This window comes from Plectropomus leopardus, chromosome 13 (genome assembly GCF_008729295.1).
Source record: "Plectropomus leopardus isolate mb chromosome 13, YSFRI_Pleo_2.0, whole genome shotgun sequence".
Classification (NCBI taxonomy): domain Eukaryota; kingdom Metazoa; phylum Chordata; class Actinopteri; order Perciformes; family Serranidae; genus Plectropomus; species Plectropomus leopardus.
Window position 1 is genome coordinate 28,183,358 of NC_056475.1, and position 18,190 is coordinate 28,201,547.

General features: G+C 38.4%; 1 protein-coding gene across 2 annotated transcripts in view; it reads right to left on the reverse strand.

Moving 5' to 3' along the window:
* The window catches only part of alcama (activated leukocyte cell adhesion molecule a), a 110,314-nt gene that overhangs the window by 28,345 nt on the left and 63,779 nt on the right, over positions 1–18,190 (reverse strand). For both annotated transcript variants that reach the window (XM_042498804.1, XM_042498803.1), the window contains exons 2-4: positions 10,517–10,623; positions 7,775–7,994; positions 2,971–3,035 (exon numbers count right to left, since the gene is read on the reverse strand). In XM_042498804.1, coding sequence (XP_042354738.1) covers positions 2,971–3,035; positions 7,775–7,994; positions 10,517–10,623 — 392 coding nt within the window. The remainder of the gene's footprint in view (positions 1–2,970; positions 3,036–7,774; positions 7,995–10,516; positions 10,624–18,190) is intronic.

The window sequence follows — 18,190 nt, forward strand, 5'->3', positions numbered from 1 at the left end:
GAAAGTCTTTTTGTTTGGGTCGCTGCAGTGTATAGTAAGCTACATTTTCAAAGTTCTGTGCCTCGGTGTTCTCGAGTTCCTTCTCTTCCTGTGCTTCGCTGTCTGTGTTCTCTCTCGCTCTCTCTCTGCACTTTCCTGCCTGTCTCCTGGATCAACATATCTGACAGCACTCAGCTCATCATTCCTCCAGTACATGAACCCTCTTCTCTCACTCTTTGCCAGATTGTTGTCTCAGCTACAGTGGATGTGCCTGCGGTCCTGCAAGCTCTAGTGCCTGCAAACACCACTCGCCTTCGTCTACCTGTCCTGTGGAGCCTGCCATCCACCATCACCTCTCTGCACTCTGCCTCAGCAAGCTGCTATCTTCAACCCACTCCACCTCCATCCCATTCTGATCCTAAAACACACCTTATCTTCATATACCTCGTCATTTGGATCAACTTCACTGCATTATATACTCATTTGACTATCCCACACAGGTTCATAACATCTGCTACATTTAACTGTTGTTCCTTTGCAATTGTCACACTGTGAGTCTGTGAAAATGAAAGTGTAAAAACAGCATTATTCACAACGTATGCTCAGAGTTGCTCTGTCACCTTCAGTCAATTAGTTATGTGAGAGCAATACTGAGTGTAATGTGTCTGGTGCCTGATGGAGGCAAACTAGAGAAAGCAGAAAGCCACCATGAAATCACACACACAAACACAAACTAAAGGGGGTGGAAAGGGTGATGGAGGATGAGACGCACATATAATTATGTAATTAATATGTATGTACATGTGGATCTTTATATGCATACGTGTAAGTAGACAGGTTTCCATTACAGCTTTGTGCAAAACTCAAGTGACATTTTTGAAATGTCGATAAAACACAGTTGTGAGGTAACTGCGTATCCACTGAGTGATGTTATGTGATTTTAAAACATTAGGAGGTGTATTTCTATTGCAGCAACCGTACTAGCTGTCATTCATACAACCATATTATTTCCCTTATACGTGGGAGCGGCCACGTATGAGGGATTTCTGGGAGTTGATAGTCCACGATTTCACTGTGGATTCAAAAATTCAAGATGATCTGTTCAACTTTTCAAGAGTTATGAAATGCAATGACACCTATAGCCTACATGACCTATAAAAGCGAAAAAAAATCCATTTTGCAGTTTTGCAAAATATGTTTATTTCTTTATTAATCACCTGAAAAACCACCTCACGCAAACGTAAAACTTTTTTGCGATAAATGGGAGTATTTTTGAAATTGACATGTTTTCAGTAAGTATAATTAATATTAACTTTATTAACATATGTACTTAATTTTGATGTGTAAACTAGCAATGTGCCGATCCTGTGAGAATAGTGACTTCACAGTCAAGCTTGGCATGGGCATGGTGTCCTTTTTCTGTGCGTTATTACAAAGTTACAGCGCCATCTAATGGCCTGGCATGCATAATACAGCGTTTCAGGTTGTTTTTGCGGATCAGCTTACACAAGGCCCATTCTCAAAATGTTATCAAATGAATGCAGATTTTTTTTTTAAAAAACACAAAGGAAAGACTTTTCCAGTTTTAGTGGCGCCATTCTCGTCTAAACATGGCCTAATTAACTGTCTAAACACTCCAGCTGAAGGGAAAACCTTCTCCTGCACATAAAAAGGAAAGCTGAATGAAGCTGGAGTTTCTGATGTCATCCCTTAACTGGTTTCATATTTAACTTTAAACTTTCCTTTCAAAATCTCTCTGTTCTTGAGAAACTACAGGTATAACCCGCTTGATACTGGTTTTAAAAAAACAAAAAGTGCTACAGTACCTGCTGTGAATCATCTGACATTAACTCTTGAACTCAGCAGCATGACTCACTTCATTTCTTTATGGAGAAATACACACGGGCCGACTTCTTCTCGAGCAAATGGAAAAGCAGCCTCTGCCGCGCCACAGCTAAGACAGTTCAGGTTTGCTGCGTTCTCTACCGCTGACACTTTCCTCTCATTTGGAATTCCACTTGAGTAAGAAGCAAGTGTGCCCTCCATCATCCCTCCTGCAAGTTATCAAAACTGAAATCCCACGCTTCCACTCGCACTTCTTTTTTTCTTATCAACTCAAATTCCCTCCATCTCTCCCTGTCTCTCTGCCTTCACCACAAAGTGCTCAAAGCTGGTCAATACAAGCTGAATTTTTAGGTGGGAATACCAATAGAGGCAGCACTTGATCCATAATAAATGTGTATATGCTGCTGCATGTGGTGGAATAAATGTGCATTGCTTGCTAGAGAGAGGAGGCACTGAGAATTCGCTGCCCAAAGCTTTTCAAAAGTTTTTCTCCGACTGATACTTAGACTACAGTCAATGTGTGTGTGTTTGGGGAAAATAAACAGCAAAATAAGGAGAGAAATTCTTGCAGGAGTCGGTGTTTAACTATGAATGAAAGTCGAGATTTGAACCATATGCGCCGTCCGTAAAGCCCAGAGACACACTGGCACATATGCTGTCACATTCTGACGTCGGCTGTGGTTTTGGACGTCAGTGTCAGAGACATTTTTGATATTGAGTTCAGTCATTTTTCACCACTGCAGCTGAGTCACAAATCTCATATCAACTGCTCTTCTTGACTTCCTTGAACGCCTCGGGCTGTGTGGACTCACTGTTTAAATTATCCAACATGTCAGCTTCCTGTGTGCCGCCGCCAGGGACGACGATGGCAACTCATGCAGTACTCTCAACTGGTTTGCTGTCACATTCTGAGCGCTAGTCACCATGTATCAACAATGTGATACACAAGCTCAGTCAAATAGAAAAACAGCAAGTTTCCAGGGTGGGTTAATATTTACATTCAGTCTGTATCACTGCAGACACCACGGTTCATGAAAATATACCTCAGCCCACACACGCGTTTACGTGTGCAGAATTCATGTGGCGTGATGGGACAGCTTCATACTGAGCAGGACACTAAAATGTAAAAGCTGCAGTGAACCTTACCGTTGTGAGTTTGTCCTTCTGCAGGGCTGCAGACTTGTCCATGATTTCAACTGAAGATGGTTTCTCTGCAAACACAAAAGCAGACAATCAGGTTTTGGAGTCATAAAAAAAAGTGACTCGGAGACAATTTACACAGAGTTGTTGATTCATGGTTCATACACATTTTTTACCAATCATTTTTTCATGACTTTGAGGCAAATGTTCACAACCATACATTCTCTGACACAACCATCGATACTCCTCATCAGTTCTTTTTCAGTACTATATAATAGCATTTTTAAATATATGTTATTTAAAAAAAAAAAGAATTCAAAACAGGATTAGAGCTGAATATTTAAATATAACTAAGGGACAGTTTGTTATTTCGGAGAAGGGAAGTGGTGGTGCAAAACAGGGGGAGGCATGTCAAATAATTTCTTAAGCACTGGAGAGGGATTGCGTTTGTTTTTTTTTTTTTTTGGTTTAAGGGAGGGGGCATACAGCTATAAATGGCTGTATTTTGTATTTATTATACTGTCGATTTAAAAAAAAAAAAAGCCTTTCAAAACCTTTGGGAGGCAAACTTTCTTTAAAACCTTGGGACATTTTTTCTTTTTTTTTTTTAACATTTTGACAATTTTTAAAGAAAAGAAATTGAAGCTTTTTAAAACTTTTAACTTAATTTTTTTTGGCATTTTTTTTTTTTTCCATTAAAACTTATTGGCAATATTTTGTTTTTCTTAAAGCATTTTTGTCTTCTTTTTTTTTTTTTTTTTAAAAAAATGATGGGTTTGGATTTGAAAGGCATGTTTTCTTTAAAAATCACCTAAAATGATTCCCTTTATCACAGTCAGAAACAGTAAAAAGGGAAATTATCATTGGATTTTCAAATTTTCAATGGTCCTTGATCACATCATGTGTTATTATACAGGTTTTTGAAACACAAGTCCAGAACTTTTCCAAATTGTTCAGGTTTTATTTCATTTTCCAAAACTTTTCAAGGCCTAGAAATAGCTATCTGCAAATTCCATGCATTTTCCAAGTTTTTCATGGCCCTATGAACCCTGTAAATGCCCTTTTTTTCTTAATACTGTTAATTATGTGAAAGAGGAGAACTGAGGGGCACAGTGAGTGCAAACAAGAATATTTTACTGGCAACATCCAGAAACTGACAAGTAGACAGCCGGTTCATCTAAATGCTTGGCTACAAACTTATTGCCTTGTTAATATTCAAGCTGTGGGACATAATTTAATCTTGACTCTGTTAACTATAACCTAATACTCTCGAAGGCCCATTGAGCTCGTCTCTTCATGTCCTATTTCATGCTTGGTTAGCAAAGTCCATTAGCAGGTGATACATGGGCAGTCTTAGGTGGTGAAATGAAAAAAAAGAGCATTTCCTGAAGCACAGAGGAAAACAAAAGGGACAAATCCAAAGTCAGTTTTAATGCCATTAAAACTGATCTGTTTGCGAGAAAAACGACCTCCAAATGTCACAAACGTATCTTTGAACAAGCTTTACAGATGTGATTGTTTTTGTTTAAGCAATAACAATTTTCTGTTTGCATCAGTGACTGGAAATGACACAGAAACAGCTTGTAACATGACAATATTCACAGTGTAAAGACAGATCAAACTGCATGAATTTATGTTTTTGATGGGGACTAAATGTGCCCACCATTACGTTGCAGAATGCATTAAATAAGTAGTATTTCAGGCCTGGTATCTCAATTTTAGTATTCAAAAGAGAGCTGCAAATGCATTTCTGCAGAATAATGCCTCACAACATCATCTATCATTCAGGTGCAGCTGTGAGAGATGCTACTGTTATTTAAAAAATGTCACTTCCTGGCCTTTTCTATCTGTTTATATAATGGCTTTTGGATTATTACAGGTGTCTTCTATTTCTTTTATGCAGACATGACAGGTCTGTTATGGAAATATGCAATAAACCACAATATTCAGCGCTTCATGCGAGACAGGGAGCAGTGTTAGTATGAGACCAGCAGGTGTGAGGCCCCCGCCAGAGATTACTTTATCGCCAGGTTAACCCTACCAACTCTCTCCCCGACTTCACATGGACTTTTGGGCAATCGTAACAAGGCCCAGATTCACTCTTTTTCACCAGAAGATGTCTGCACCTTCATCACAGTGGTAATATATTAAAAAAATTAGGGCTGTACAATATGAGAAAATACAAGTTGCTGGAAGAAAGAAAGTAACATCTGCACACTTAGTCCATGCCAAACAAATTTATTCAAGACATTGTTTTGATCCCACTTGGATCTTTGTGGGATTGAAATGTTATCTTGAATAAATTTGTTTGGCAAGGAGTAAGTGTGCACGTTACCTTCTTTCTCCATTCAAGCTTTCCAAAAGCCTTGCACTATGCAATGTGCGTATAACCACTCTTTTTCAAAATAGTTGCTCCCTACAAGTTGAGGTTTTGAATAGGTTTGGGTGGTATCACAGTATTACGCTATATAAGGGCATTTAGACATCCTGAATGTAAGATATTTTAGCTCAGTCTCTGGTCTCTACTCGTGGAACAGGCAGCTGAGCTGAAAGAAACAGCAACTCCTAGTGGTGGAGGCAGAAGTTACAGGATTGTAAACAGCAGGTGGCCAGCAGGCAGAGAGAGACCGTGGGGAATAACCTTATTTTTTACATCTAACTTGATGAATTAAGGGTTTATTACAACCAAACCAGAGCTGGTAATTGTTGGACAGTGAACTTGATAAAGATCATTAGCAAGATTTTTGGTGAGTTTTATTTTGTTTCTGTCGAGTTTGAATGAAGTGTATAAGTTAACGAGACAACTAACCCTCAGTCTTCCGTGACCTAGAGGAAGTTGAATTTAAAAGGTGTACAGTTGTATTTATCTCTTTAATAAGGAAAATATGTGTAAGAGCATTACTTTTCTTACCATATTATGGGTCTCTGTTGCATATTTATTAGTCTGAAAAGCTAAAAGTGAGTGGTGTACTTGACGTCGGGGGTTGGGGGGGTTGTTGAGTGCTGCTGTCATATACGGTGTACTCTGGTAAAATTTCAGTAAGGTATGAAGGTAAGAAAAATTACATACAGCCCAAGCCTAGTTTTGAATTAAGTAAGACAGAAGCTTCCTCCAGCTTTGAAGTGGTGAATTTACAGCTCACAGCAACTTAATAGGCTACAAACTCTAGCTTTAGTTTGATATCTAGTGTTGGAAAAAAATTTTGCTGCACATTTCTGATCCACTGTAAGCAGCTGATGTCCACTTGTTTGTCATATGATTTACGTGGCTCTTCTTTTCGTTTTCTTTTTTTAATCTACAATGAAGGTCATCACTTAAAGCATATGGTGTTCCATGAACCACTGAAAACACATCACCTGCATTTTATTTGGTCTACACAAGGTCAAACACTGGGATTAATCTCAAAATTGTATTGATTATTTTCTGTATCTTCCTATAGACCTCTGTATATTGAACGGATTTGGTCCAAGGACCTTGAACACCTGACCGGGGATAAACCCCTGGACTTGGCCAGACAGGATCTGGAAATGTATTCCTGATACTTCCAAAAAAATCCCAATCACTTTAAAATCTTACATTAAACCTATCTCACTCCTAAGATACTTTTCTTGATAAAGCTTAATTTATCACCAATATGCTCCCTATGAACGGATGGTCTTGTTTTGTCTTTTCTGCATGTTTTGGTCTTGTATAAAGCCTTAATATAATCTAATTGTGATTCTTTTTAGACCAAAGTTTGTTTTCAATTTTAACTTCTGTATTATTCACTATACACAAGCAATTAATCATTTTATGGTATAACAAGTACCACTGCGTCAGATTGTATTACAATAAAAACAACACCTTCATTTTTTAATTTTTCCTTAATTAATTTAATTTTTTAAATAAATCTTTTCTTTTTGCTTTTCTTATTATAATTATTATTATCTTATATTGTGATGTCTTTTATATTTGATTTATCTTTGAGCACAATTAGAAAATAAAATAAATACAATAAAAAATAAATTAAAAAATTTATTTTTGATCTCAAAACATATTTTGCAGTTGAAAGCCTAAATTAATGACTAATGTGAGGGTGAGGGACGGCCACCCTTTTTTCTTTTTTCATTAGTTTTATCACTGATAAAGGATTTTACTGCCTATTCTAATTACGCTGGACACAGTAAATGACAGGACATTAAGCTTAACTTAATTCTGTTTAAGGGTTTCGTGGGCTAAAACTCAAAATTTCATATCTGCTGCTGCAATCAGTCAAGTTAAAAAAAAAAAAAGGCAGGGGGTGTTGCTGTGTTGATAAGTGTGACTGTTCAAACGCTTCTTTTTTTTCAGCTTCTTTTGGGGACGTTTTTAAACTGAGGCAATTGTCCTTAACAATGTAAAATTATTTGCAGTGTTTGACTTTCCTAAACTGATTTAATTTTCTCTGAGATCAGGACATGATCATTATTCCTGCTGCAGTCTTTACATTTATCTGCCAGCATTCAATTCAGATTTGCGCAGTGTTGAAGTATAACACAAGTGTAACAGGTTTGACCTCATCAGGTTGCCATCGTTCCTTTTATGTAAAAGGTCGCTGATGCCGATACCTTCAAGTGAAAGAGATGAGACCAACACTGACCACTGAAAAACTTTTATGTCACAAGGGACTCCTGCTTTTCGATGGATTTGGAGAAAAATGAGAATAAGAAGTTCCATACACTATTACAGATGTTTTTACCCTGTAACAAAGAGAGTGAGAAGTTGATTTAAACAATTTGAACAATGCAGTTATGAGGACGTTTTAGCGTTTTGGGTAGATATTGAGCTTACTGTGAACGAGGACGGAGACGGGGTACTCCATGAGGTTGGCGCCTGACACCACCATGCAGGTGAAGGTCTTCTGGTCTTTGAGCGAGCCCTGGGTGATGAGCAGGCTCAGCTTGTCATTGATGCTGACCCGCTGGGCGTAATCGTCTGTGGCCTGAACGGTCACCTCATCGCTGCGGGCCTGTTTGATCAGCAGATCGCCGGGAGTGCCATCATCTTTTTCCTGGAGAGACAGAGAGGACAGAAAGGTTTGGTGGTTTTGTAAATCGTAAAGCACAGGTCCTCATTCATCAATAGCAGTTTACTTAACCCTTTGAAACCTGGATCATCATCAGTTTTCTTATGTTCAGATGCCTTTCATTTAAACCCTAAAAACACCTGAGCAAATTTATTTAATTTCTTTTCAAAATATGCAGAGGCATTGACCAACTTGGCAAGAGATACCCACAAACTGCAAAAAATAATTCAGTCAACAAGTCAACAAACTTATTTAAAAATTAGTTTTAAAAAAAGGGAGGATAATTAGAAAAATATCCCAAAATTGAGAAAATGTCCCCAAAACTATATTTATAATTACTGTAATTTTATATCTAAAATTATGTCACAGAAAAAAACATTTTAAAATTTAAAAAAAAAAAATTCAAGCTATAAATTTATTTTATATTATGTCTTGTTTAGTTGTGTGTTGCCTTCTCCCTGTCTTTTTGAAAGAAATGAATCTAGATTTCTCAGGTTTTTAAGGGTTAAACAGTCATGAACAAAATTGGAACAGTCCAGGAGCAAACTTTTGACAGGTGAGAACAGACAAGACAGGATGGGGCTTAATACATCGGGTGACATGACAGGTTTGTAAACAGACAAATAGACAAACAAACAAGTGCAACATAGAAGAGGGGAGGAAAAAAATAAATAAAACAACCTGAAAATAATAAAAAAAAATATCAAAAACTTGTGGTACGAGGCACATGTAATACTAAGGTCAGTCAGTTGCGTAAGGTTGTTACTCTTTAACAAAGAGGTCTCTCTCTGTAGGGATCCTTTCCATAGTGTTGTTGTTCACTGATAATAACAATTGGAGCCTGTCAGTGGCAAAAAACAAGCCCTGTGAACACACATGGCAGCCTGGCTGGAGCACTCACGCTCAATATTGGACCAATTTCAGAAAATATAGTTTCCATTAGTCATTTAGAGCAGGGTACAGGTTGATAAAAACACCCACGCAGCAACACAGCAGCAGCTCTTCAGCATGGCACTGAATGCTTTGTCTTCTCCCTCTGCATAAAAGGATGTGACATTTAGTGGGCCTTTCCCATAAATATCAACAGTATCTATACTGGAAGGTCATGTTTACACAGTCAGCTGCTTATTGTAGCATTACTGTAGGTGTAGGAGCACAGTGACATACATTTTGCTTGGTCTACATAACTCCTGCACACTACAAGCAATCTTAAGAAAGTGATGGGGGAAATTCGACTCCACTGCAGATTCTGCACCTAATCTCCACATTGTTTTTTTAAAAAGAGTATTCAAATGTCCAAAGAACTGATTTTAGATGACACCACAACTGGCACACACCTGTGGGGCCTTTAACAGCACCATAAAGTATACTGATATAACCACAGCAACAACAAAACAATCTATTTCAGATTTACTACTTATTTTTCAGGGATTTTGTGCAAGGATTTTTTTAAAGGCTGATGACATCATCATACGTGATGACAAACACTCAAAACTCATCTTAAAAACCTCAGAAGAGGCTTCAAATGTTTATAAAACAACAATATTCGGTGCAGCCTTGGTTTCAATTAGACAAGCAAATCAGTTTCTGTCAGAGCAGCTACAAATGTGCTTCACTAAAGGCCATGAGCTGCATCTCAAAGTCTATTTATTTACCTCAACAGAGCATCAGCATGCAGTGATAACAACAATGAAAAGAAATAAAGAATTACACTTCAAAAATGTGCTTTTGCCTTCCTTTCTATCCATCTATCCAAAAAACCTTTTTATATATGTCATATTTTAATGATTCAGACTAAAACTATAATCATGACAGTTGTATTAAGCTTACATATATGGGTCTTCCCATTCCATTTGGTGGTTATATTTTTGTGGATTTCAGTATTTCTCAGATAATGAAAAAAATAGAAAAATGCAACACCTGTAATTTGAAAAAGTGCAGATAAGTCTTGAGTCCTCCTAACTCCTGTAGTGTGTAAAAACTGATGTGACATTGTGTGATAATGCAGATGTATGATAATATCTGCACGTCATCATTATCGGCAGATATTGGCTTTAATATGAAATATCGGAATCAGCCCACATGCTGATTTTTGCTGATATCACAAACTTTTTTATTTATTGACAAAGTGAATGTGTACAAAACATCAACCCCAAGTTGAAGATTTTTTTTCTTATTTTGCACAATGAAGCACAGCATTCTATGTCTCCATCTGCTGGTGAGCCATTATGATAGGAGTATGCGTAATATGATTTTAATTCCACTACAAAAGAAACTTGATTATCACTAAAATATGCTGGCAGAAAAAAAATGAATATATCGGTATCATTTATTGGCCAAATGAGTGATTTTTACACTGGCATATCACATATCGGCAAAAAATCCAATCTCATGAATCCCTATCTTTTAACATCCACCAAAACTAAGCCACATTTCTTATTGTCTTGGCAAAGTGCTTTTAGTAACATCAGATCGTTCACAGGCAGTATTGCTTGAACAGTACTTACGTATTTCCACTTGACGAACATCAGATCTGCTGGTGCCGGAGCTCCATCGTTGCATGGTATGACAATGGTCTCTCCATACAAGGCAGTCACACTCTCTGCACCCCGCACTGCAACACCAAGAACACACTGTTACTATGATAAGAAATATACCATAACATCACCAGAACCACTGTGTGGTAAATGGACATTTGAATAACGCCTGTCTTGTCCTCCAACCACTCAAAGCACTTGTACTCATCCCAACATCACCTACTCACACACATATTCACAGAGAAGAAGAATGCAATGAGCGAATAGAGAAGAAATTACCGTCTCTTTCCTTTGTATCATTTTGTCCAATACTACTTTAAATTAATTGCTCTTTACAATATTTAAAGCATGTCTGTCTGTCCTGGAAGAGGGATCCCTTCTCAGTTGCTCTTTTTGAGTTTGTTTGTTTGTTTGTTTGTTTTCCCTGTTAAAGGTGTTTTTAGGGAGTTTTTCCTAAGTAGCTGTGAGAGTCCAAGGACAGAGAGACATCGTATACTGTAAAGCCGTCTGAGGCAAATTGTGATCTGTGACACTGGGCTTTATGAATAATATTGACTTCAGCAAGAAATTTCTGGGGAAAAAAAATAAAGAAAATTAAGTGAAAGATAGCAAACAAAACAGGAAAGTAATAACATAAAATAAACAAGAAATAAGAAGAAATAAGAAATAACCTGAAAGAAAAAAATGCTTAATGCAAATTTTTGGGTCATTTCTTGCCAAGATGCACATTGTCTTTGTTTTCATGTTTTCAAACCAATCTGCTCAAGTTTCAAAGGTTTAAATGCCCGAGAAAGGCGCCTGAATGCTGCACCAGAAAACTGATGTCAATCCAGGTTTCAAAGGGTTAAGATTCAGTATCCTGGCCAAGGATACTTCTACATGGAGACTGAAGGAACCATTAATCTTCCAACTAGTGGACGACCCGCTCTGCTTCCTGAGCCACAGGTGTGTGTGTGTGTGTGATTGACTCACTGGGTGTGCAACAACACTGGGAGCCTTTGTCCTGACCCCTGCCTGTCAGGAGCCTGATCAGCCAAGTCTAGGCATATGAAGTGAGAAATACATTTTCTCCCCTAGCTCAAATTGAGTCACAGTGTGTTTGTGCGCACCAAACCCCGAACGCTGGAACAGAGCTTACAGTCACAGGGTGAGAGAATTGTCTGAGATCACAGGAAACCCAGCAACAACAAAAAGTATTGAAGTGCTTGAGGGATTTCACACTTTTATCTGATGAGGAGAAACCTGATGTCTCAGATCACTTGATCTGGAGGCTTTGATCAGTGCGAGGGTAGGAAGAACAGAGGGGGAAAATATATGGCTCACATCACTCAGATCCAAGCGTCTTCAGGCACCCTTGGAGAGACTGTGGCGAGACTGGGCAGCTCCTCCCAAGTATAAACGTCTAGAAATGGATGGGTGTGAATAAAGCCGCGCCACAATATGTTGTCACTCCAAATGTCACGACACTGCATTTTAAACATGCCTCCCATTAAGTCGTCTGAGGTCGGGCGTAGCGGGTCAAGCTCGCTGCTCTGTGTGCAACCCGAGGAAGTGGTTTTCTCTGACCACAGACTCAGGGAGCTGGAGTGGTTGCTATGGTGGCACTGCCCAATCATGTGCAACGTGGGAGGAGGGTGAAAAGGGGGTGGAGAGAAGATGGATGGACAGAGGTCAGAGCAGAGCTGAGTGACACTAAGGTCTCCACGCTCCGACTGTTTCTCTTTGAGCCTTTAGCTAAACAGGCAGAACGAGAAGAGGTTCGGATTCTGCTCATTCCAGAGTGATGAGGACAGAAAATACACAAGTGCAGCTGCTGAGTGAGGTGGCTGCTTCTCCTGGAGCCATGCCTCCTGCTCATCCTTTCATGCTTCCTCTGCTCTGAGGTGACTTTTACTGATATCAGAGCTTTTACCACAGTTGGACATTAAACATTACAAAACACAGTGGTTCAATTAAAAAACGTAGAGAAGTGCTTTTTCTCAATCAAAATCAAGTCTTTGAAACCTGGGCAAACTGTCTTTATTTGTTTCAAAAACATAGCAAGAAGGCAATATGCAGAAATAAAAAACAACACCCCAAAGGAAAACACACACACACACACACACACACACACACACACACACACACACACGCGCGCATACAAAGAACAAGGAAACCACCTGAAAAATAAATAAATACAGTTTCAAACAATTCTGTAAAATAATTTGAAATCTATTATTCTGGTAATTATAAACATAGTTATTTGTACATAGTGTAGTTCTTTACTTTTCTAAAAACAACTTTCTAAATCCTCTAATATCCCTAATTTTCTTAACACGTTGCTAATTGCCTTTTGCCATGTTTTTAAAAGAAAATCAAACCAATTTGTCAAGGTCCAAAGGTTCAAATGCTTTAAAGAGGGGTCTGAATGCCGCACAAAAAGAAGAGATGTCCATCCAGGTTTCAGAGGTTTAACTAAGATTTTTTATTTCTTTCTTTATTTATTTTAAAGGCCCACTTTCACTAGAAACAATGTAATTATTGAATGTTGTATTGAAGTTGTAACACTCCAGACTAAAATTTCAGACCACTGTTGATTTTATTTTTAAAATGGGTTTGACACCTAAAACGAAGTAAGGCAATGAGAATGATAAACCAAACCAATTGTTAAAAAAAAATCTTGCCATTGTACGTTCCTCCTTTAAAGCATGGATATTTTATATTGGCATGTTATTACTAAGCAGATATGGTGAAACTTCAGCAACGCTGTGGTGAGCCTGTGCTAGATTTAGGCACAATAAACACTTGGTTATGGTGAGGAAAAGATCCTGGTGGGAAAAATGTGTCTGTGTTTTTCGTGCCACTATCCCTGCTGGAAGGATAGCTAAAGAATACCCCATTTAGAGGCTAAAACTTGCAGGAAATGCAGCAAAGAGTCACTAAAAACAACAACAACAACAACAACAAGAACAACAAAAACACTTTTGTTGTCTGTTGGTCTTGTCTGCAGTGGTCTTCAGCTTGACACATCTTCCACCTCCAGATGTCCTCATATACTACATCACTGTAGAGACATTGATATGATACGTGCAAATGTAATGCATGTAATTTGCAGAAACTTATAATACCAACATTTTCCTCTGGAGACTAGGCAGCTAAACAGCATCTGTGCATGTATATCCTCTAAAAATGCAACTTGTAACCAGGTGTTTGTCCTCCTCAGCTGTGAAGAAATGCGCATCTAACCACCAACTCCAGTAATCAGTGATTATATCAAACATTCACCAATTCCGCTATTTGAAATCTGTCAGCCTTTGTGTGGAAGCAAGCGTATGGCCTTCCTTATTCTGCAAGATGCTGTCAAACTCTTCTATAGGATAGAATAAATAATGTCAGTTTTGACATATGGTTCTGTTTATTTACAGGCAGGGAACATCAGCTGTGCAAATTTCCAATAACACAAAGATTCTTTATTTTTTCTTCAAAGACATCATGCACAAAGCTGCTTTCAGATTAAAACAAGCTCATACACAATGTGCAACACTAGTTTTGGTTTAATGAATGAGACTGCTGGGTGGGTGGGGGGGCTGCATGTTTTCTCTGGTAATGCAAGACACGAGTCACATGGGGATCCAGCTCAAAGAGTCCGCTAAATTTATCATCTTTGAACACATAACGACTGCTATGGAGGAGTAAACAAACTGTCTCAGTGAATTCAAGCTGGATGGCCAATTATGAGAATCTGTGTTCCTGAGAACTTCCAAAGAACTGCCGAGGTACCCAAAAAACAAAAAAAAAAAAAACCATCTCTAATTTTAGGAGATATGAGACAATGTTGTATGTTTCCCTGCCGGGTTTCTCATTGCTGGATTTTGAATGTATACAGAAAAAAAATTGTCCAAAACTTAATGGCTACAAAGCATGACTCCTTTTTTTTCATTTATTTATTTCTTTAATCACCAAGACGGCTATGACTAGTAAATATTGCATTAACCAGAAAGACTGAAAATATTAACTTGCAGCACCTCTACAGCAAGATAAAGATGAGCGTCTGAACCTGCCAGTAGTCTGCAGGAGAACAGGGACAAACTGGACAGAAATTTCATTTTCAAAAGCTTAAGACTTTAAGGTGTAATATAAAAAATAACATGAAATCTAGTTGGTCAGAGAAAGTAAATTAAAAAAAACCCAAACCTTTTTTCTTAAAATAATAGTAGGAAACCACTTACTCTGAAAAATGTAAGTAAATCTAACTATTAGACTTAATTCATATTTACTTTATATCTAGTTGTTTAGTTCACTCAAAATTAAGTTATATTAAATTACTTTTGTGAAATATTTGCAATTTAAAAACGACACGTTCAATCAAAAACCAAGTTTTAGCAACTTCAGTAAACCAAATTTACGGAGGCAGGCAGAGTATCAACCCCTGTGAGATGCGTTTCTGTTTCTGTATCTCATACAGCCCTGCTTCAAAAATTCCAAACTATCTCTTTAAGAGCTGAAAAAGGGAGAAAGGGAAAGCAGTGAAGAATTTTGTGGTCCACTGGTCTTCACCTACTGGTATGGCAACCTGAGTGAGACAAAATGGTACATAAGCATCTCTCTCCAAGTGAAATACACCCTGCAATTTGATCTAATAACTGAGGTGATGTTTTTTTCACTTCAGAAATCTCCATGAAAAAGTTTTGCTGTCAAACTGCTCACATGATAGTTTAATTAGATTTCAGCAACTAATTATGCATGAGTGGTGAACACAGACCACAACAGCAGATCTACTGTCAGTCTCTCTACCGCTGATTAATGATTCTGCAGGAATCATTTGGGAGATCTCCCTGTTGCTGCAGACAGTGGGAGTGTGGTTATACACAGCAGGGTGTCTTTGGTTTACTGCAAAACACTTACCCACTTAATTTCTCATTCTTAACTCTTGTCCTCAACTCTGCTTTCCTAAAAATCATTAGGGCATAAGTGCATCAGAGTGGCTGAACTCTCGCTGTGCAGACATTTTAATGTGTGAGCTATCTTCTGGTTTAATGTGAACATTTTGACAGAGTTTCCTCTCTGGCTGCAAAGCTTCTTAGGATTTTTAACATTTCTCCCTCTTATTCCCGCCGCGTTTGGCAACTGCCTTTAACAAACAAAAAAAAAACCTGCAACTCTCTCTGTCCTGAAGGCATGGTTTTGTTTGCTCCGGCAGCTCTAGCACAATAGCTCTTATCTCACGATTATCCACCAGCGGAACAATGTGTTCCAGAGGAGGTGAATAAAAGCCTTTCTGGGGTCTCCCCATCCAGCCTTCATCACCATAAAAGCACCTAAACTGACACTGCAAAGTTGGTGCTTTTGATGTTTTTATGAACTTTTTGCACTTTTCAATTATTTAAAATGTATCCATCTGGGAATTTCCTTACTCTCACATCTCTTCTGAGAACTTATCAAACTGTAGAGGAGATGGAGATAAGCAAAGGAGCTGTGGATTTAAAGTGGCTGTAACACAACAGTCAATCTATTTCATTCCACCATGAAACCATCATGAAAGGCAAAGATGTTTTTGCACTCCAGTATTTTGATTGATTTCATGTTTTTGAGCTAATATTCATGTTTATGCAGATGTATTCTGTTCATAATAAAATAAAATGACTACGCTTCGTTGTGTTTTTGGGGTTTTTTTTTTCAGTTTGTTTGGGTCCAACCATGGTGAGCAAAACACCAATCAAAAGGCAAAAAATTGCTCACACACTGCAGGGCTCCAGTTATCTCTCATTTAATGCCCCAAAGTGACATTTGGAGCCACACAGCTCTTTGTCAGAACGGACTGACTGCGGGACACCATCTTAAATACGTAAACAGTCATTTGACCAGTCACTTGAACAATATGTTACAAAATACATACCAATAAATAAATACATAATCACACACAAAATACATGTGTAAATATATGTATAAATGATCATATTGTACCTGGTCCCATGTTCAGTCAGTGACAAGTGAATATTCAATAAAACCTGCAAACCCCATAGTGTCCGAAAAAAAAACGATGTGCATGCATACTTTTTTTCTTAAGAAAAAACTAAACACTCACTTCAGCTAGTCATATCATAAATGTGATACATAATGTTCATATGAACTAAACCTCCAGCCAGCAGTGGCATCATTTGGTATTAATATTACTCAAAAAATAAAGACTCTTACTTTTGTTTGGATTTTATTTTCATGTCTTAGTTCTGCTTCTGTCTGCCTATGGGCAAAAACTCAAGCGTGACTGACGCAGACCACTCAGCACCAGTCCGATCATTTAGAATCAGCTCTACATCAGAACAGCTGTGTTCAGAACAACAACATTAACCAATATGGGAAAGCGGTCACTGGCTACATCAGCGAATGCATCAATGATCTTGTACCAAGTATTACTGTACGGACATTCAGAACCCCGGTTATAAGTCCTAAACGCAGAAATCAGTCACCATTTCAGCACCGCTGGCTCCCTTCTTTCATAGTGAATGGGTTTTGTTTAGAAGCCTTAAATAATGTCTAATGATTTTCATGTTTTGTTCTACAACATAAAAAACACCAGTAAATACTGAACTGTGAAGCTTTTAACACGTTGCAAAATGAGACTACAGAACGTAATCAAGCCGAACCGTGCTAAACACGCCTTTACAGCCTCATAGAGGTGGTGACGTGATGGTAGTAGGGCAGTGCATCATCACTGGTCTCACGATTTGATTACGACTATTATATCGACGATTCGATTCCACAACGCTCTATATCCTCAGTTTTCTATGTTAATGCACAAGGCTACTTTTTCATCAATAAATACAAGCAGTCAGCAAGCGCCGTTCTCCCACAATTCAATGCAACATTGCTACCATACGTCGCCGGTTGTTACCAGGAATTTCTCGTCAACTGTAGAACTGTATTGTGCAGCTGCGGATGGAAAAAATCAACTAGCAGTGTTACAGTGTTATAATTAATTGTGTGCTATCGTTGCATTGATGCAGAATCGTCCACGTCTGTATGGTGATGCATCTTAGAAAAGATTAATTTCAATCTTAGTCTGTTTATCGCCTAGCATCAGCTTTTTACTTCTGGTGATTACATTTGGGCTTCAAAATCCTGAAAGTGCTGTTTATTTGTGAAGATTATCTTGCTGAACAAAACATGTATCATAACCTTTGTTTACCACAGAGCCTTTTTTTCTGCAATAATCCAAAATCCAATGGAAAAATCCCAAAAGCTTTTGGACAAGGGAACCAGGACAACGTTAGCTTTTGGGTTGGCCTACAGAAAAACATCATCCCTGTGTCTATTTATGAGGTCCACGCTACACAATTACAGATGCTTGCAACTCAGGTGATTTGGTTGAGTAAAGGAAATGCAAGCTCCAGAGAGCTATTTGCAGAGACAATACGTGGACAAAAAGGAGTCAGATTACCAAAGCTCCAACAGCAGAGACATGTTGTCTGGACTAAGAACAAAAACTCCACCCCATACTCTCAACAGCAGAGCACTTCAGGGCTGCATGCTCAGCTCTCCTCTGAATCCCCACTTCACTTACGAGTGAGTGGCCACCCACAGCTCCAAAACCATAATTACATTTGCCGAAGACTCCACCATCATCTGCCTGATCTCTGACTGCGATGAGACGGCCCACAGGGAGGA